Below are 21,102 nucleotides of genomic sequence, written 5' to 3'. Positions count from 1 at the left end.
ATACCATATTTTATTTTTAAATGTATTTCATAGATAAAGTTTTGAGCTAAATAATTACAAATATACGGAATACATTTACATAATAGGTATAAATATATGTAAACATTAGATAGTTACATTTTACATAGTAACCATGTTAATTAATGGTACGAGTATGGTAGTTTATAATGTAAGTTTTGTAAATTCAATGGATTTCTAATGCATATAATTTATAAAAACATTATTTTTCAGCATTAATTTTCCTTATATACTTAAATTGTGTCAAATTCCTACTCCAGTCTCGTATTTTTGAGAAAATACGTACAAAGTTTTTACTTCACGTATTAATATATAAATAGACTTTATAATATAATTATACCCAAAACATTTCGAGACAAAAAAAAAGGAAAATGTTTGTTGTCAGTTTTACGTACTTATACTAAGATAAGATATTGGAAATAAACTCCTTCTCTTGTATAACGTACATATATATAGGACTAGACATTGAATGCGAGCCAGTTTGTGTCAGTGATAGCGAAAATCGAGTCGATTCGCCGTTTTCCTCATATTAAATAATGGCGCGAATAAATATACTCATATTAATGTGTTTAATAGGATTTTCCACTCAGGTAATTAATTATATCAATATCATTGCTCGTTTCATAAATTTGCCTTTAAATATAACAGGGAATTTAATTCTCAAATAAATTTGTATAGATACAATATGATTATAAAGTATAATATATATAACATATTTAACATACAGATGTAGTAGTATATTATAATTTATTTTATATTACGTTTTATTTGGCACCACCTTCCAAGTTTCCTTTTTGGGTTTTAGTTTAAAGAAATACCTAAGCATCCAGTGGTGTATCTAGTGGTGGTGGTATCTAGTGGTGTGCAATAAAATATATAATTTTAATATACTATAATTTGCAAAATAAAAATAATTTTGACTGGATTTTATTTTGCACGACAGTACGATTATACTATTTAAAATCGTCACGTGGGTATTCTCTCAGTTTATACTTGTAATTAGGAATTATATGTTTGGTAGAGATGAATTACACAATTTATTACATTATTAAAAAAGTTCTAGGGAAGCTGTGCCTGACCGGGCAGTCTTCAATACGCCATCCTGATTAGTCCATAGGTATCACGATCGTATCTTTGATGGAATTTTTATTCTTCCGATTTAAATATAGTATGTCACTTACTTCCTTAAACGTATGTAGATTAAGATTAAAATGTTTAAATTCTTTATAAAAAATTATGTCGGATTAATGTTTGTATATATATCTTTCATTGTATAAGTTATTTAAATACCGTTATAAATTTTCGAGATAACATGACTTAAATCTTATCTAAATTAAATGATAAAATTAACACCAATCGTATAATTTGTTGAATTTTTTAAATAGAATAAAAGTTTGAATGTAGCCTTTGTGTTATAGTTCGGGAGGTAGCGACAATTGGGCAAAGTGATTTGCTAATGTTTTCATATCAAGGGGAATGAAAGTCCAGCTCATCTCTTTTTTTTTTTTTTATGGTATAAGTTGGCGGACGAGCACATGGGCCACCTGATGGTAAGTGGTCTCCATCACCCATAGACAATGACGCTGTAAGAAATATTAACTATTCCTTACATCGTCAAAATACCACCAACCTTAGGAACTATGATGTTACGTCCTTTGTGCCTGTAGTTACACTACCCGTGTCGCTACGCTACGTACTGTCGCTCACTTACCCTTCAAACCGGAACACAACAATACTGCGTACTCTTGTTTAGCGGTAGAATATCTGATGAGTGGGTGGTACCTACCCAGACGGGCTTGCATAAAATTCTACCACCAAGAAATGATTTATTTATTAATAATAGGATATTTATTGAACCAATCGAAGTCTACCGCTTCATAACTTCCTATCGTTTCCGGTAGTATTTATATTCAATACAACGCTTAAAATTTGTAAAGCGTTCTCAAATAAAATAAACTGTTCACATCTTCCTCAAGGCCTGGTCGTCAAAGTTATCCGTATACGAGGAAAATCTTATAGGCAACTAAATGTATAAAAACGATCACATTTTTTTAAGTATGCTATAATAAATTAAAAACGCAGAAATAAAACAGTTGAGTTGTTTGCGTGAAAAAATAATAATATTTAATGTCTTTTAAATAATAATAAAATACAAAAGTACAAGATTCTCAACATTCGCTTTAGACGCAGGTATGAGAAAAATGATACAGAGTTTTTTCTCGTAAGCTCCTTAACTATTCATGATATAGAAAAAAAACATAGGTATATATTTTTTTAAGTTAAGGCGTTTTCTGTCAAACTCTTTTGCGGCCCCGAATCTGGAAGATAATTTTATCTTGTTGTAAATCTATACAGGTCTTAAGCCATTGGCTCTAAACTTCACTTTATTCGGTGGTGTCAAATTTGCTTTCTTGAGTTATGGAATTGAGAATCCAAAGTACAGTTTTATTGCAATTTATTTTATATTTGTAATAATAAATTTAAATTTAAAACAATTGATTTATATAATAATTGCTTAACTTAGCCGTCGCTGCCAATATTTTTATATTTAAATCCTGATGATTTTTACCTTTCTCGTGAATTAGCTGTTATTTAATTTTTGCTTACAAATGTAGTTATTTAAATAAGTCGTCATTTGTGCCACATATAAATTATTACTGTTATTAACTACGGGATATTTACGACGTTTTTTATTTTTATCTGTTGGAGCTCGATATTTCGACATTATCTACGAATGTCTTAAACACGAGACTGAAGTTTGCTGGTAGATGTCGATAATGTAAGAAGTGTCCATATCGGACTACCTCCTTTCTCGTACGTTTGCTGCGTAAACACCGGTCACCGCTACTATTGTCACTTTCACCCCTACCATTGTCACTTGTTGTATTTATTTTATGTATATGTACACATATAAATTGTTATAATAAGTCATTGAAGGAAATTACCCAACTTTTTGTGATTAAATGTATCGGAATTTTTTGAGAGTAATGTCAGTGGAACACATAGACCCACTTAGGCGGTCAATAAACGTTGAAAATTTTATAAAAATATATATAAATATTTGGGGGAAATACTTTTAGAAAAATCAATTTATACAGTTCAAGAGTTGTCCAAATATTTCGGGGTCGAATTATCAACTGTATAAAAATGCCGTTTATCTTTGGGAATGATCCAAAATAAAGGAATTGAGTCTCATATCAATTAAAGCCGCTGGACGTTCAAATGCAATTTATAACCTTTGAATTATTATTTAACAACACAAAACAAAATATCTCTTAGATCTGAATCTTATTGATGATGAATAATTTATAGACAGTGAAAAAAACAAATAGGTCAAATTAAAGTGAAGATACATATTATAATTTAGTTTAATCCATGTTATATTGGATATAGGGTTTAATAAGCTTTACAGTTCGATTTTATAACCTCATATAAAAGTATTTCCTGAACAATCATGACAATGATGCATGTTGTGCAAACAGCTTTATTAAATATTGTTATACATTCCTCCTCTTTTTGCCTGACTGAACAGGAGGGCCACCATTCCATGCGTTTAAGATTTATACACTCACTATTTTTCAACCGACTTCAAAAAGGAGGAGGTTATCAATTCGTCTGTATTTTTTTTATGTTTGTTACCTCATAACTTTTCACTGGGTGGACCGATTTTGATATTTTTTTTTTGTTTGAAAGGTAGTGCTTCCCGTGGGGTCCCATTTTAATTTTATTTTTTTCCGATGATGGTATCTGTATGAAAACGACATAAGTCTTAAATTTGCATTATGTATATGCGCGACAAATAGCTGAATAACTGAAAATCACGTAAACCAATTTTGATGATTCTTTTTATATTATAAACTATATACTTCAAGGGTAGTTTGGTGAAAGTTTGGTAAGGTTATGAGCATAGCATCCATGACAAAGTAACGGAACGGAAGGAAATGGAACTATTCTGAGTAGCACGTTAGCGATACTCGGTCGAATCTTTTATTTATAGGTTATTTGGATATTTAAGTCACCTCCCGTAATGTGGGTATGTTTATGTAATTATCATAGTCGAATATTATAATCAACTAGCTACCCACCCCGGCTTCGCACGGGTGCAATACTGATACTAATAAATATACTACAGAATTTGTTTATTTACGATATCACATTGCAAATTTCTAAAATTGTCTGTGTTTCTTTACTATATTGTTCATGTATTATATACAAAAACCTTCTCCTTGAATTAAACTATCTATTAAAAAAAACCGCATCAAAATCTGTTGCGTAGTTTTAAAGATATAGGGACAGAGAAAGTGACTTTGTTTATACTATGTAGTGATGGAACTCCTAAACGGCTTACAGTTAGGGTTCGTTTTGGGGCAGAATTTCTTACTGTCTTTAATCAAATTTTGTGCATATGATGTGATGCCATATGATGTACGACATATATTAGCTCTTTTGCAAAGTTTTTTTACCGATGTCGATTACAGCTCTTTCGAGGGTACCTTGTAGTTTATGCCGCATGACGTATTAAAGCCGCATTTTCGACAGTCTATTTTATTCGAATGTTTCTTTTGAAATTGACCCCGAAGTAGTTTCTGATTAATATAAACGACACGCTTAATCTATCCATATTAAGTAAAAATAGTTAGTCTACATCAGCTTCACTTAAAATCAAAAAATAAATAAAATTTTAACAAAAAGAAAAACCGACTTCAAACAAAACACTATCTTAATGAATATGTACTAAAAAGAAATAAATATAATTGCGTATTGAACATATTTTTAGAGTCCTCCTAAGTAAAATGAAATGAAAAATATTAGACTACGTAAAAGTCGATTTACTGATGAATGATTGAATGATTGAATGATTATATAATGTAGTTATAATTATTGCTATATTTGGAGTCGGTGTCAGCCAAGAAAACCCTATAGTATATCTATCAAAAAACAATACGAGAATACTTTAACAAATATGTTTTTTACAAATTACCTTTTTTACAATAATATACTGGATCAATCAAGGGACTCGTATCGCTTCTTTCTTTCGATTGTTGGGGCAAGGGCACCGTGACTGACACCGGCAAATTTTATTTATAATATTTAAGGACATGAAGTTAATTCTAATATATATATATTTATTAGAATTGTCAATAAAAAAAAAACAACAAATATAGTATTGAATATTTGTATAAAGTTTATCAAAACCTAGATAGCTCTTAATTCCTCGGCATGAGCTCATCACTAGCCAATATTTCAAATAACATTAAAAAAAAACAATTTTATATTCGGACATAAAATCTTAGCTCTAAAGGTTAGTGCGTTAGTGATTTAAGAATGGCTTATGGCTCTGATGTCTATCAGTGGTGGTGACAACTTACCATCAGGTTGCGTATTTGCCCGTTAGTCCCCTAAATCATTAAAAAAAATACTTTTATGTAAATATAATATTGAAAATCAGCTTTTGCACAGTACTTCTCTTACTATTGTTTATTTTATTGCAATATGGGATTCACATAGGAGTATTTTTTAGACACATTATTTATTCACAAACTTTTCGCAGTGTTGCCACCTGGAGTCAAAACAGTTTGCGTGATGACAACAAGCCAGGTGCTGAACGGTGTTATCACAGATGTTGGTGTAACAATATAGCTTGCATGACGTATTTCTTTTGTACACTTATTTTTATATGCAGCATCAGAAGATTGGTTTATAAAATCGTTCGCAAGACATTTTGTTGTCATATGAAGAGCTGTAAAAATACACCGTTCCTGAACAAAAAAAAAAAAAACTCCTGTTCATAATCATAATGAACAGTGCATTTCTTGTCCATTTAGCAGATTTACGAGTAGGCTACTTTATGGAAAAAAAATGTATGAATTGGAAAAAAATATTCTGGCTTTAATATCCTAAAGCATTCAATCTATTTTAACTAATTCTCTGTAGGTCAGGAAACCGTCGTCTAGATAAGTAATATCAACTAAAGTGAAGTCAAAAATCGGCGTTTTCTTATTGTTATCTTAAAATATCCTAAATGTTTGCAAGCATAAATATAAGTCATATTATCTCGTAATCAGATGAGAGAGATCAGACGAGATCAGATGTCTCGAAACCAAGAGAAAAACATGCCTTTGATACGACCTTCCTCTATAAATAAAACTAAAATATTTCCAAAATCAAATAAGTTTATATTTAGGTAGTAGTAGAACTATGTTTGGTATTATTTTCGGAGACCTATCATGTAAAAAGTAACTAAATAAATTAATTCGTAACCTACCTAATAGTTTATTGTTTCGCAGCACCTGGCATACTGGTAGTTTATTTTTTTTTCATTTTATCTAGAGTCATTCCGGTTTTATATTAACATATATTTCTGACGTAAATGCTTTCACTAACAACTCTACACTCGGAGAGTTTGTAAATAAGCAATCCTCTCAAAATAAATATTTAAGTATTTCTTAATAGTATCTGAATTCCTTGTATAAATGCCACAAACGTATAATTTAATTAAGGATTTAGATTTAGTATAATTAAGTATAAAATATTTAGGATTATTATAAAGGTACGCCAAATCGCTGATAAATTTAATAAAATAGAATATATTTCAATCAAATTCAAAATTTAAAAGATTAGAAGGTAACATTTTAAAAACTTGCAAAAATATATATTATTCAATTCTCTATTTAAATTTAAATTTAATTTTATTATCGTTTTAAAATGAATGAATGCATATGCTTCTAATTTAGAACTTCTCAATGTGACATCATTGTTTATATTTTTGTGTATACTTGGTATATAAATACTATGAACGCGTTGAAGTGAATATTTAACATCTGAGAAGCGAATACATAGTTGTGTACATTATGTATAACGGATATACGACACGGCGTCGCATACATAATCAGAACCAGTGTTGTATTGACTTGCTGGGAACGCAGACGTGTTCTGAGCCAAGAATAAACAATATGTAAAACGTTTCGACTATTTTAGATTTAATAATTTTTGACCGAATGATTATCTTTGTTGTGTGACGTTAATATATTAAAATGTTTTGGAGTCTGTTAATTGCTTTTCTTTGTGTCTCATCTTCGGATCAGGTAAGATCAAGCTATATATAGTAATTGGCCGGTATTTTTATAATGTTGTTTACATTGATACATCATGTTTTGGCTATTTAAGTGTTCCAAATACGTCATTCAAATTTATCGAAATAATTTTCAATAATTCCTTTTAAATTTAATTGAAACAAAAGCACTTTCGAATCATATATTTGTTCTGAACAAAGAATTATTTACTCTCATTTTTTTTTTATTCAATAACAAGTGATTCATTGTTAATGTATTTGCGGCCTAAATACATTCAGATTTTCAAACAAAGATAATTAAATTAAATTTTAATTTTTCCTACCTACTAGGTATGTATTGATTAAATTAAAGTTCCTGTTATATGAGCTACGATAACACTGTAAACAATCGAACGCAGGATACGATACAAATATTGATCATAATGGAAGGTCAGCAAAACAATTCTTGCGTATTATATTTTGTTTTTGATATTTTTGTATTTAAATTTTTTTTATATGCATTCATTATAAAAAATAAATGCAAAGACAAGCAAAATCTTTTTGTGTTTGTTTTCCATTCCATTATTAGGACACTTTAAACACGCTTTTGGTTTATTAAATGTTAAAAATTTTCAAAATGTTTAATTCATGGATACATTTTGCAAAAAAATTTCCATTTATAAAGTGAAATTTTTAATAGTGTGAACACTCAATAATATATATCATATTACAAAATCATTTGTTTTGTCTGGAGTTCCTTTCCTTTTCATTAAGAAATAATGTCCTTAAAAATAAATTCTAGTAAATCATTGAAAATTAAAAAAATTGTAAGCGAATTTCAATCGCTGTTATTATTTTCAAGCGGGTATTACTAGCTAAACGCAAGAGATACAGTGCACATAATATTTGTAGTGCCCATATATGTGTACGTATTCTGTTTCTTGATTGCCTCTCATAATACGATAGGATAGTTATTCAACCCAAAATATTGCAAGACATTAACAAAATATTAGCATTTGAGAGACACGGTTTAACATAGCTTCCGAAATCCGGCCTCGAATCCGTCCTATGTATCCCTCGGAGACGCTCTTTATCAGCCACCGTAAATGCCACTGAATGAACAAATTTTTTCGACGTGAATCGGTATATTGTTTCATAATTCCATTTTATTGCTTGCAGCGCTCAACTCCTGAGGATACCAGTTACACGGCAGCGGTGGTCGAGTATCAAGTGCAGTCCAACACATCCATCAATTTGCAAAATTACATTGAACTCATTCAAAATGCCAGTGACCAGGTAATAATATCCATCGTTTGATAATTTTTAGAAACAAAGTCATCATCTAGGTCTTTTGTAAGATAGTTAGAATAGGAACCTCTTTTTAAAGTCAGGAAGAATCTGTTATTGACTTCTTTATAAAACGGGAAGCATTTTATACAGCTGTCCTAACACAGCATAGCAACTACCATCTCCTCATTACCAAACAAAGAAACCTATGACCTCGAATTGCAGTACTGTATTCCAATCAACATGCTTTATAGTAATCAATATTCAATGCTATTTAGATAATTTAAGTGTTAGCGACCCAGATACATAACTTTCATATATCTTGTTGCATTAGGAACTTCTAAAAGTATCAGTGTTTCTTTAATATATATCCTTGTATGATATTATACAGAAACCTTCCTCTCGATGTTTTAAAAAAAATCCGCACCAAAATCCGTTGCGTAATTTTAAAGATCTAAGCATATATAGAGTTACCTGACTTTGTTTTATACTATGTAATGACATTACATTAATTTATTTCAATGTTGAGACCTATTAATAATTTGTTATGAGCATCCCGTGAACATCGAGTATGTACACGGGAGGAATTAGCTTTGGAATGTATTCTAGATAAAAATATTGTAAGTCCATAATTTTTATGCATGTGTCTGATTGTATTCTGTTTGTGTATATATGAATAAATAAATAAATGTCCACTTCCTGCAATATTAAATCCATATGATATATAGTTAACATCCTTATCATGATTCGGAAGATTTATGGACGCTATAATTTAAAAAGATAATTTTGTATCTTGTTATTGTAGGGTGCGGATATCGTGGTGTTCCCTGAAATGACGCTTACAAGGAGAGAAAGTGTGAGTGTACCGATCAATGGCACACTAAAGGAGTACCCTATTCCAGCGTTACAACCTGAAATGTATCATGAGGTAAGATATAACACACATGGCATAAGTTTACCCCTATTAATATTATCATTGGAGTAGTAACCTCAGTGTAGACTGAGGGTAAAATAATATATGGTTCATTTAGAAAATATTAAAGTCAATTCCTCTGAATATCATCGAGTACCATTAAGTAGTACTTGGAGATTTGATTTCTAATAACAATCAATCGAGATAATTAGTCAGTTAAGAAAATTCAAGTGCAATAAATGTTAGAAACCAGTTTTGCAACTTTCAAGTACGAATCACCTCAGTAAACATTCGTGATAAACTAATCTCATCCACTTTAAAAACACAATCATATCGTCGTAGCTGGTTATTGTAATGGTCACAAGAATTTTTCTACCAAGTTTTTATTGCACTCTTATTAAATAATACATAAAAATAGAGTCGTTGCACACGATGTTGGAACGAACTTTCTTTTGCTATATATCATGTATTAAATAACAGAAATAAATAATATTGTAAAAAAGCCTGTAACATATAGAGTTATAGAAGAAAATGTGACCTAAGGTGAAGTGAAGTCATTTCGTTACGCGACGATTTCTGCCAGTTCACTGTCCTGTAGGAAGCGCATAAGAAATGACCATAAAGTAAAAAGTAACAGCCCGTAAATTTCCCACTGATGGTCTCCTCTTCCATTAGGGTTTGGAACATATTCCACCACGCTGTTCCAATGCGTGTTGGTGGAATGCATATGTGGCAGCATTTCGATGAAATTAGATACATGTGGGTTTCTTCACGATGTTTTCCTGCACCGCTGAGCACGAGATGAATTATAAACACAAATTAAGTACACATATATAGTGGTGTTTGCTTGGGTTTGAACCCGAAATCATCAGTTAAGAACCACTGGGCCATCTCAGCTCTCAAGAAATGACCATGCGTTTATCTATGTCATAGTCGGGCTGTTATGAATTGTGCGATGGCAAATTTTAGGTTAGCTTTCATACTTTATTATTAGTTATCATTTATATCCACAACACTATCCATGTTTATTCTAGTTGAATTATTTCAAGCTTCGTGATCATATCCTCAGGTCCTGGTTTCCATATCATCAGCAGCTAGACAAAACCAGATCTACGTGGTTATCAACGTACAAGAGGTACTTAATTGCACTGACGATGCCACCGCGGAGTTTTGTCCGGACCGGCAGGTGTTTTTGTTCAACACTAACGTAGTTTTCGACAGAAATGGAGCTGTAATTGACAGGTATACTAATATTATAATTGCAACAATAACTTTGTCTATTAACTTTTCAAACCTGTAAATTTCCCACCGCTGAGTTTAGGCCTCCTCTCCCTTTGAGGAGAAGCTTTGGAACATATTTAGCTAAAGAAACAGAATTAGATGAAATTTGGTATGAGATTATTGAGTTCTTGAGAGGGACATAGATTTATTTGAATTTTTCCCATTAAATTGGAGGTGACAGTTTTGTACTATAGCTATTCTATAAACTATGAATACTAACTTTATAAAGTTCGTGCAGGTAAAGCCACATGATCAACTAGTATCTTATAATTAAACGTAATACAACTCAAACTCAAATTCATTTATTCAATATAGAAGCATTATACTTATTTATTGATAGTCAGATTAAGCACTATCATTGGTTCGGAAAAGGAAACACCCTGACCTGAGAAGAACTGACGAAAAAAAATTCAGCCTGTCTATTTTTTTTTGCTCAAATTATTCTCAAATTTTATAACTTCAATATGCATAGAAATAGCCAGGAGGCGATCGTTTCATTGCGAAGGCGTGCCATCAATCATAAGCTCACTAATTGTGTAGTAATCTTTTGCAAACAAGCGTTCCTTAACCATTTTCTTAAATTTCACAACAGAAGCATTTTGAAAACTTTCGACACATTCAATATAGTGAGTAATATTAAGTGTTAGTTAACTGAAAGTTACTTTTTTAAAATTACAGATATCGTAAGATCAATCTGTTTGGTGAAGCGACACGAACGCCTGCACTGACGCCGGACTTGGGAATATTTGAGACGGATTTCGGTGTAACATTCGGCCACTTCATATGCTTCGATCTCATGTTCCAAGTGCCAGCTGTGCAAGTGGTCGAGAAGAGAAACATCACGGATGTCGTGTTTACGACGATGTGGTTCTCGGAAATGCCTTATTTAACTGGTAAGACGTGTGATTTTCTAGCTAAGAAGACTCAGTAATGCGCCAAATTTACAATGAAATAGCAAGACACATTCTTCGCTAATACGTCAACATTGAGGACTAAGATGCTGCTTGTGCCTATAGTTACACTGGCTCCCTTTTCAAACTGGAATACAATACAAAGTATTGCTCTTCGTCGTTAGAATTGTAGGCTTATTATATTATGTCATGCTATATTGTTATTAAATGTTCCAAATGTATTGTTTACGTACATTATAAATCGTGATAATTTTTATTTCAGCTGTTCAAATTCAACAGGCATACGCACATTCCATGAATATAAATTTCCTTGCGTCTGGAGCTAACAATGTAGGCATTGGTAGTGCAGGTGAGATTCCTTTTACTACAAAATTATTCTCCTAAAATATTTCAAAATGTTCGAGCTCATATAGTCCAGATTATGGTACAACAAATTTGTTTAATGTTTGTTTAGAAAATATCACTTAAATAGATTTCATTTAAACATGCTTGATGATCTCATGAGCATTTGTATTACAGGGTCAGGTATCTATTCCGGAAACGCTGGTGCCCTAATAAGTATTATGCCAGGAGTCCCGACCACAAGGTTGCTGGTATCTAAAGTACCTAAAGTTCCTGGACAGGTAATTTTAAACTGGTGTTAATTTTAAATAAAATTTAATCAAATCAAATCTCTTTATTCAATTTAGCAGCATTACACTTACTTATTGAATATTGATTGCCAATTTTTCTATTCTAACTGTTTAGTGACGGAAATAATAATATTAATTAAGAAATGATTCAATACAATATTTTTTGTATTTAAGGTTGAGGGTACATATCCAGGTCCAATTTACGATGACCCATCCAACCACGATAACTTGACTCTAATCACGGATCCATCTTTGCCTTCTCACGTGACGAGGTTGCTGAGGGAAGAGGCAGAAGAAGACTTTACACTCTTCGATAAAGATGTCCTGTGTCACTTCCGCGTAAAACTGCGCAAAAGAGATGGAGCAACAGTAAGTTTGTTTCGAGAACCATTTTTATCTGCTTCTATTTCTATTGCACCTGCTTGAATATATTATAGCGTTAATAGAATTTCTATTAAATTTAGAGTTATTATAACTTCGGAATTTAAACTACGCAAATATTTTTATCATACAAATTGACAATATTGTAAAGGAGCAAAGGTAAAAAATGTTATGATATTAACACTTATATTTTATTATCAAAAGTAAATAGACATTATTCGACGCATTGAAGATCAAGTAACAAAATTTTCTAATGCACTAAATAAATGAACATACGACCTTTTCGTATTTACTGTAGCGATAAAAAATATTATCTATGAAAATACGAATAACACACGCTACAATAAAATGATATTCTCGTCAATGTTTCAATCGATTTGGTCAAAATTAAAAATGGAATTATCATATTTTATTAACCATTTCAATTTTAGTTATATGATGTTGCAATTTCGCAAATAAATAATTAGTCAGAGCTATAAGAAGCTTTATAAGATCACATGTTGTTTTTTTTATCACGTTTTATTTGCATGTGTTTAAATTATATTTATTTATCATAAAGAACTTTAACCTAACCTTGTAACTAACATTAAATGTAGTAAAGTGTAGTGCATGATAGTAGTGACGCTTTAAACCTTTATTAACCTCGGACAATCAAAGGTAAGTAAACTTAATAAGTATTTATGCATAATTTGATTATTATTAAAGTGTGTTTGAATCAATATCCAATAATATGTAAATACACTCTCTTTCCAATTCCTTTTGTACTAATAATCCCATCAAAAACACAAATTTGAAATGAAAGCCAAGTTCAATATTATGATATGGGCCTTGGTCGTTGACTTCAAAGACAAAAGAAATGAGATATAAATGCAAAGTTTAATGGTCAGTCCTAAAATTTATTTACAACTACATACAATATTATTTCTTCTTAAGATAGAATAAATAAGTTATTTTAGCATAATATATTGTAGCCTAAGGTCGGACTGGGATAGCTATCAAAAATATTTCCAAGTTCCAGGTAAGTTGGAAATAGTTTTAATCTATAGGCCAGTCAGTGATAAATATGTCGGTTTTTGGGCGCTAATATCGAAATAACCGTGTATTGAATTAAACTATTGTAATTAAATTTGAAGTACTTACGTATCTTATAAATCTCAATATATGAGCCAAATTTGACACGTATATGTAAAATAGTTTTTGAGTTATGACAAAAGTGAGTCCAAATGGTTCGTGCAATATTACTCACAGTGCTGCTCACCCATTCTATTACTTGAACTTGGCTGTTAATCGTGTTACACGCTACCGCGTGTCTAGATAACGTTCAACACTCCGTAATATTCAGTCATTAGTTATCTTGTGATGCGTCAACAGTTACAAAAGGCAAATTCATATTTCTAATAATTATGTTTATTCCAAAACAAAAAAAATAAAAATTGGTACATATTTTTTCTTTTGATCTTTGTTTTAGTACGTCTAATATGTGTTAAGTTTTTATAACATATAATACGCATGTTACCGAGAATTGAGCATGGTGGAATGGGCTTAAGTCTCTGCATCCCAATTCTTAAAAGAGGTTTTATTAACAGTTTAGAATTGTTATGTACGAGGGTGGTCTGAAAAGTTTCCGACCTAACACGGATACAAGATTTTTTTTCTTAAAATTTATTTTTATTTTTCTACATAGTCTCCTTGTAACTTTACACACTTCTCCCAGCGATGCTCCCATCTCTTTAATCCGTCCAAATAGTACTCAGCATTCTTCTCTGCAAAATAATCGTTCACGAAGGTGATTACCTCCTTATTTGACGAAAATCTTTGTCCTCCGAGCGCAGTTTTTAATTGAGGGAACAGAAAAAAGTCGCTTGGGGCTAGATCTGGTGAGTAAGGTGGATGGTCAAGCAGTTCAAACCGTAATTCATGGATTTTCGCCATGGCAACCGTTGAGGTGTGAGACGGGGCGTTGTCTTGGTGAAACAGAATTTTCTTTTTCTGCAAATGCGGCCGTTTATCCGCAATTTCTGCCTTCAGCTTGTCAAGTAATGATGCGTAGTATGCTCCTATAATGGTTTTCCCTTTTTGAAGATAATCGATTTGGATAACTCCATGGCTATCCCAAAAAACAGTCGCCATCACTTTCCCAGCCGAAAAAACAGATTTTGCTTTTTTCGGAGCCGGTTCTCCCTTTGCAGTCCACTATTTTGACTGTATTTTTGTTTCAGGCGTATAGTGGTATATCCAAGTTTCATCTACGGTAATTAGTCGGCGCCAAAACTCGGATTTATTGCGCCTAAACTGCGCCAACAGAGCATTGGAAATGTTCATTCGAACACGTCGTTGGTCTGACGTTAGCAAACGCGGCACCCAACGCGCGGACAGCTTTCTCATGCCTAAATCTTGATTTAATATGTGACAAACACGTTCTTTGGACATTTTCATTGCCTCTGCTATCTCTCTCACTTTAATTCGGCGGTCGTCTAACACCATTTGGTGAACTTTAGCGATGTTATCGTCAGTAGTTACAGTTTTTGGACGTCCCGAACGTTCATCATCTCCCAAGCTCTTACGGCCACGTTTAAATTCGGCTGCCCAAAATTTTACTGTGGTAAATGACGGTGAAGAGTCCCCGTACACAGAATCTAACTCATCTTTGATTTGCGTAGGGGTATTCCCTTTCAAAAACAAATATTTTATGACAGCTCGATACTCGATTTTTTCCATTTTTCAAAAATACTCATATCGACTTGCTCAAACGACTGTCAAATAAAAACCGCGCGTCAAAAATGGCTGAAACTTTGAAGTGTTGCTGTCAAAAGATGCACAATTACATTCCCTGACTTTAATTGATGTGTGTTGCCATCTTCACGTTGAGGTCGGAAACTTTTCAGACCACCCTCGTATTTTTGTATGTAGAGTATGTACCATAATTGCAAAAAAACACTTTTCAGGGTCCATTTTATAGAGCTTTTGTCCAGGATGGAGTACACGTATACGCTAAACGACCTGTTGGCACTGTAGGTTGCCTCATAGTTGCTTGTAAGACTGAAGATCCGAAAAGCTGCGCGGACAAGTAAGTTTTATTATAATAACATATAATAAAAGTTATTGAATTAGTAGGTAGATTGGCCAACGGGCTACCGATTGGTAAGTGATCATCAAAGTTCATAGACATTGGCACTGGCAGAAATATTAACCAACTTGAAATTTTTAAATGGTCAATGGTAAATCTCGGAAAAGTATGGCAAGGTGATTTTCGTGAATGGCTACTCGACGATGATAAGCTATCCAAAAATTAGTCTGGTACATATGGTAGAATTGTTTTATTAAAATTAATGTATTCGCGTCGGTATGGCGGGCTGTAAGCCACACCCGAGAAGTATGGCATTACGCTACCGCCTACTTCTTTTTTTTCGACTATCTGAAAATACAAGCATTTTTGTGGAACAAATCGTTCGACACTCGTTATTTTTTCGACGCATTCGATTAATGCCCACGCGATTGGGCCGCCTGTGCGAACGCTATGACCATAATTTTCCCTTTTGTCTTTACGTAATTAGACCCCTGAAGAATCGCTATACTGGTACAAATGATCAAATATTTTGGTATATATAAGGTGACGAACCTTTTCTTACCCCGACTGTACACTTGAAAAGAGGTGTGGTCTTGAGCTTGGAATATACATAGACTTAGATGATGTGTGTAGACATTTTTTTTAATTTTGTTTTAAAATTTTCAGATTCAAAAAAACCGAAGAGAATATTGTCATTGAGAAATTAGAAATAGAAATGACGACGTACAGCAAGCATTACAACAGCACGTTACAATGTGACGATATCATGTACTACCCTACTTCAATGAGAAACAATAAGTTTCCATTAAATCCGGCAAACTTCACTTATAGCACGGATGAAACTCCGAAGAAATCCGAAGGAAATAATGTTTCCAAACAAAGGAGTCGTGAACACATATCATACAAGTTGAACGCTCCTCAGAGGGAGCTTGTGTCGTTTGGAATTTGGGGAAGAATCTTCACTAGAGACGGAAAAGTATCATATAATCCATCAAAAGATGATATCAATAGATACATTGAAGTCGAAAAATATATTTTTGATATCGGAGATAAAAATATCATTTAGGTTCTATAATTTACTAGCTGTGCTGGCGACCGTTTGAATTTAACAAAAAAATAATTATATATTCTAAGTTACTCCTTATTATATCAGTTATCTGCCAGTGAAAGTTACGTCAAAATCGATCAAGCCGTTCCAGAGATTAGCCGGAACAAACAGGCAGACAGACAAAAATTGTAAAAAATGTTATTTTGTTATATGTACCGTGTTACATAAATACCCATGCATTGAGTATAAAACGGCTATTTTAATATTACAAACAGACACTCCAGTTTTATTATATGTATGGATTTAAATGGCACAATTAAAATTATTTTCTTTCATATTATAGTAAATTTAGTGTATAAGCGAATAAAATACTTAGCGAAAATATTAACGAAATTACGCTTAAATTGTGATATATTATTATTTAGTTTTTTTTTTATTATGTGAACAAGAAAACTTCGCAAGTGTATTTTATTTTAGTTATAAGGTTGTATTAGTGATTATTAAAGATTCAGAACAAAGATGTTAATTATTTATTTTATTACCTACTACGCCCGAGAGATTGTGGTCTTACCGCGGATTTGGGGGCGAACACATAAGGTGGTAAGAGAATTATAATATACACCTATTTATTTATTCAAATAGTATCCCAATTAATTAACTTAAACAGTACGCTTCATTTCTGATACTAACGCACTGAATATGATACTGGTGGGCAATACGTACAAATTGATATTCCTGTGATAGGTTCCATGTACACAATATCATTACCAGTAAAAGTTTTTCTTTATTAAGAGTCAGTATTACAGGAATAGTCTTTAAAGAACTGGCAGCAGTTCATAACTTTTTCAAAGGTATCGCCTCCGTATGTTAGGTATTTCTCAGCAGTTTAGATTTTCTACTAAATTTAGATCGAAACACTCCAATTGCGTCATACGAAGATGTTCTCATGTCATTTAATTTAATACGTACCTATTTTTATTTAGGTTAATATCAATGTTATTATACAACACTTATAATACCAAAATCAAAGTTTCTCGAAATACTTTCCAGTTCGCGTCTTATCAAACAAAGGTGGTACCTTCCTATACCTACCTACCTAAAGTTGAACGCTCTAGATAATAGATTATATGTCACAGATACATAAATTTGTAATCATTTATACAGATTAAGATTTTTCTCGTAATAAGTAATATCTAATTGACGTAATAACATATATTAAGTATATATTCACTTTCTTTTTTTAGAATTATAGGTACAGAGCTGCAGCGTTCAGCGGTGTGCGTAGCTATAGCGGTGTAGCTACTGGTGGAACGAGAATATGTTCCATATTCGCTTGCACTGGAACCACTATTGACACTTGTGGGAAAAGGTACCAAATATCTATCATTATGTTGTTCTCGACTCAAGAGTCGAGATGGCCCAGTGGTCAGAACGCGTGCATCTTAACCGATGATTGCGGGTTCAAACCCAGGCAAGCACAGCTGTTTCATGTGCTTAATTTGTCTTTATAATTCATCTCGTGCTCAGCGGTGAAGGAAAACATCGTGAGGAAACCTGCATGTGACAAATTTCATAGAAATTCTGCCTCATGTGTATTCCACCAACCCGCATTGGAACAGCGTGTTGGAATATGTTCCAAACCTTCTCCTCAAAGGGAGACCTTTAGCCCAGCAGTGGGAATTTATAGGCTGTTGTTGTTGTTATGTTGTTAAATTCTAATTACATTCATCAAATACCGATTTATTACTTCAGATTGGTCTGGTATAGATCCTACTCTAACATTATCTGTAACATCTTATACAATAGATTCTAACTAAGCAAAGGCAAGGAATTTAAAAAAAAAATACTACTTCCTAAAAAACGATATCTAATAACGCGATATCGTCTTTTAACTGATTTGTAGATTTGATGATAACCCCTTGTATAGATCCTACTCTAACGTAGACTTCTAGCTACTTATACAATAGATACTAAGCAAAGGCAATAAGAATAAGAAAATTTACAACATCCTAACGACAATATTTGGTAACGCGATAATATCGTCTATTGACTGATTTATGATGAGTAAGATCTAAAGATGCCTAAATATTGGTATAACAGTATTTAATACTGAAAATGTTTACAGATTCTCTACATTCGAACCAAACACAACAGGCATTTTTGATGAACTTCGTATCACTGCAACCTTACCAGAACCTAATGTCAACGAGGAACTGAATGCAAGCGAAGCCGCTTACTTCCCGATATCCTTAGACACGACCATCATGCCTCTGAAAACAAATGACTACACGTTTGAAAAAATCAAGTTCTTTGACATAGTATCTGTTATTAAAATGGATTTGAAGAATGTCAATGCTGAATTATATACATTTGCTGTCTGGGGCAGACAATACACAACGGATGGTCAATCAGCAGCGCCTCCAGTCGAACACAGCGATGACGATGGCAGTAGCACTGATACAACAGTACCACCCACCACAACTGAAGCGGATAGTGCCCCCGGGGCAGCCGTGACGAACAGCTTTAGTGTAACATTATTAGTAGCAGTTATCATGATACTATTAAGACAATAATATAAGATTACGCCGTATTTAAATAAAATTATACGCATTACTTTATCATTGGCTGTTATTAGGAGTTATTTTTATTTATTAAACTGCACAAACACTCGAGTTATTTCCTGTTTGTGTTATTATTTTCAAAGTATTATTGTTAATAATATAGCATTAAAAAAGTAAATTGTTGTTGAATAAAAATAGTATGTTTATATTTTTTTTATTATTCCTATGGTTATATGAGTAAATATTTTTGTATCCTTCACTGCTCAAAAATGAATTCAAATCAAACAAAAAATCTGCGGCCTCCAAGATTTGAACCCTAAGATGACCTTAGGTTTAAATTCAGCTATTCTAACGATCATTCTGTTAAAACCACTTCTATAAAAGCATCTTTTATGTCATCAGGAGGTGGTTTGGCAAATGGGTTAACTTGTGGTAAGTGATCCCTACGACGAATAGATATTGCGTCGCAATAATTAAAACAATATTATGTATATTCACAGTAACATTGATCACTTTGATAAAATCAGTGATAATCATTGTATATGCACTAGGAGTAAGGATAAGCTTATAACGCCAAGGTTCCTATTCCGCAAAGTCAATAATTTTTTCTTGGAGCAAGGTATCCGTTTCTATAATAAAATTCCGCAGACATTTTTAACTTTGCCTCTTCGTAAATTCAAATCAATTATAAAAAATACATTGATAAAAAAGGCGGATTACTCGATACAAGATTTTGTAGATGATAAAAAAGCGTGGAATTAATACCTGTTGACTTCCATGCAGGATATAATAATTAAAATAATTGTATTTACTAACATGACTTTGTATTTTTAAAGGTTGAAAAAGAGTAAATACTGAGTTTCTTGCTGGTTCTTCTCGGTAGAATCTACTCTCCGAAACGGTGGTAGCTTCACTTAATTGTTAATAGACGATTCAAAAGTTCTTGTAATAGCCCACTTGAATAAAGATTGGCGCCGTATAAAATTTTAATCATTTTTACATAACTAATGCGCCATCGATCTTGGGAACTGTGATATTTGGTCACTTGTGCCTGTTACTACACTGGCCTACCCTTCAAACCGGAACACAACAGTACTAAGACTTTTTTTTATTTCTGTAGACTTACACCAAATATACAATTTTAGAGAACATACATTTTGCATTATACTATGACCTATTAATACATTAATGTATATCACTGTATCATGAATAATAAAACAAGTTGATGTTATCAGGTTTAATATGCCCCACTTGTTTATATAAGCTGATAAGGATACATTACACTCATGAAATAAATCTTAACGAATTATAAGCTTAGGTATTCCAATGGTACCTTGTACTGAGATATTTTCTTCTCTTAGTAAGTAAAAATAAATAAATAATAAATATGAGACAACATCACATACATTACTCTAATCCCAATGTAAGTAGCTAAAGCACTTGTGTTATGGAAAATCAGAAGTAACGACGGTACCACAGACATCCAGACCCAAGACAACATAGAATACTAATTATAATCTACATCGACTCGGCCGGGAATCGAACCCGGGACCTCGGAGTGGTGTACCCATGAAAACTGGTGTACTCACCACTTGACCAAGGTGGTCGTCAAAAGTTTGTTTTTATGTCTGATTACACGACACTTTTACTAGAGTACTCTTGACCGAGTCTTAACTCCTTAGTACCGATTTCCAGTGGAGCGCGAAAGTGAGCGATGTACACTGCAAATGTGTAGTGTCTGTGTTCCAATGACAAAGGTAGTATCATCCTGATTGATTTCATTCAGGGCATTATCGCTGAAGAGTAGGAATCATGCTCCAGGTAATACGATGCAAAAATATGTGCGTAAGATCGGTGGAGGCTCAATGACATCGTTTTTATATACACACATGTGTACATATTTTTGGATGGGCGTGAAAATGTGACATCTGATGGTTAAATATTATCTACCA

The 21,102-nt window shown here is 32.6% G+C and overlaps 1 protein-coding gene across 3 annotated transcripts; it reads left to right on the top strand.

The window, feature by feature from the left end:
* Positions 1–478: 478 nt before the first annotated feature.
* LOC124532823 (vanin-like protein 1) lies at positions 479–19,347 on the top strand. 3 transcript variants are annotated; one of them, XM_047107908.1, is made up of 10 exons: positions 479–608; positions 8,249–8,365; positions 9,162–9,284; positions 10,339–10,511; positions 11,229–11,443; positions 11,724–11,810; positions 11,981–12,084; positions 12,268–12,462; positions 17,834–17,958; positions 18,715–19,347. In XM_047107908.1, the coding sequence occupies exons 1-10, from the start codon at positions 555–557 to the stop codon at positions 19,160–19,162; spliced, it is 1,641 nt and encodes a 546-aa protein (XP_046963864.1). In that variant the 5' UTR covers positions 479–554; the 3' UTR covers positions 19,163–19,347. The 3 variants fall into 3 exon arrangements, with proteins under 3 accessions (XP_046963864.1, XP_046963868.1, XP_046963867.1); XM_047107912.1 differs by lacking the exons at positions 17,834–17,958; positions 18,715–19,347 and adding exons at positions 15,420–15,541; positions 16,208–17,107; XM_047107911.1 differs by lacking the exon at positions 479–608 and adding an exon at positions 6,916–7,103.
* The last annotated feature ends 1,755 nt before the right edge of the window (positions 19,348–21,102 follow it).

Source organism: Vanessa cardui, chromosome 10 (genome assembly GCF_905220365.1).
Source record: "Vanessa cardui chromosome 10, ilVanCard2.1, whole genome shotgun sequence".
NCBI classification, from domain to species: domain Eukaryota; kingdom Metazoa; phylum Arthropoda; class Insecta; order Lepidoptera; family Nymphalidae; genus Vanessa; species Vanessa cardui.
The sequence above is the reverse complement of the archived record's forward strand: the minus strand, read 5'-3'. Positions and strand labels throughout refer to the sequence as shown.

What these genes read in the sequence shown, in the direction of transcription:
- LOC124532823 (XM_047107908.1), top strand. Translation starts at nt 555, where the DNA reads ATGGCGCGAATAAATATACTCATATTAATGTGTTTAATAGGATTTTCC. An exon ending in TAATAGGATTTTCCACTCAG is followed by an intron (nt 609 to 8,248) that starts GTAATTAATTAT and finishes TATTGCTTGCAG; the next exon opens with CGCTCAACTCCTGAGGATAC. An exon ending in TACCTAAAGTTCCTGGACAG is followed by an intron (nt 12,085 to 12,267) that starts GTAATTTTAAAC and finishes TTTGTATTTAAG; the next exon opens with GTTGAGGGTACATATCCAGG.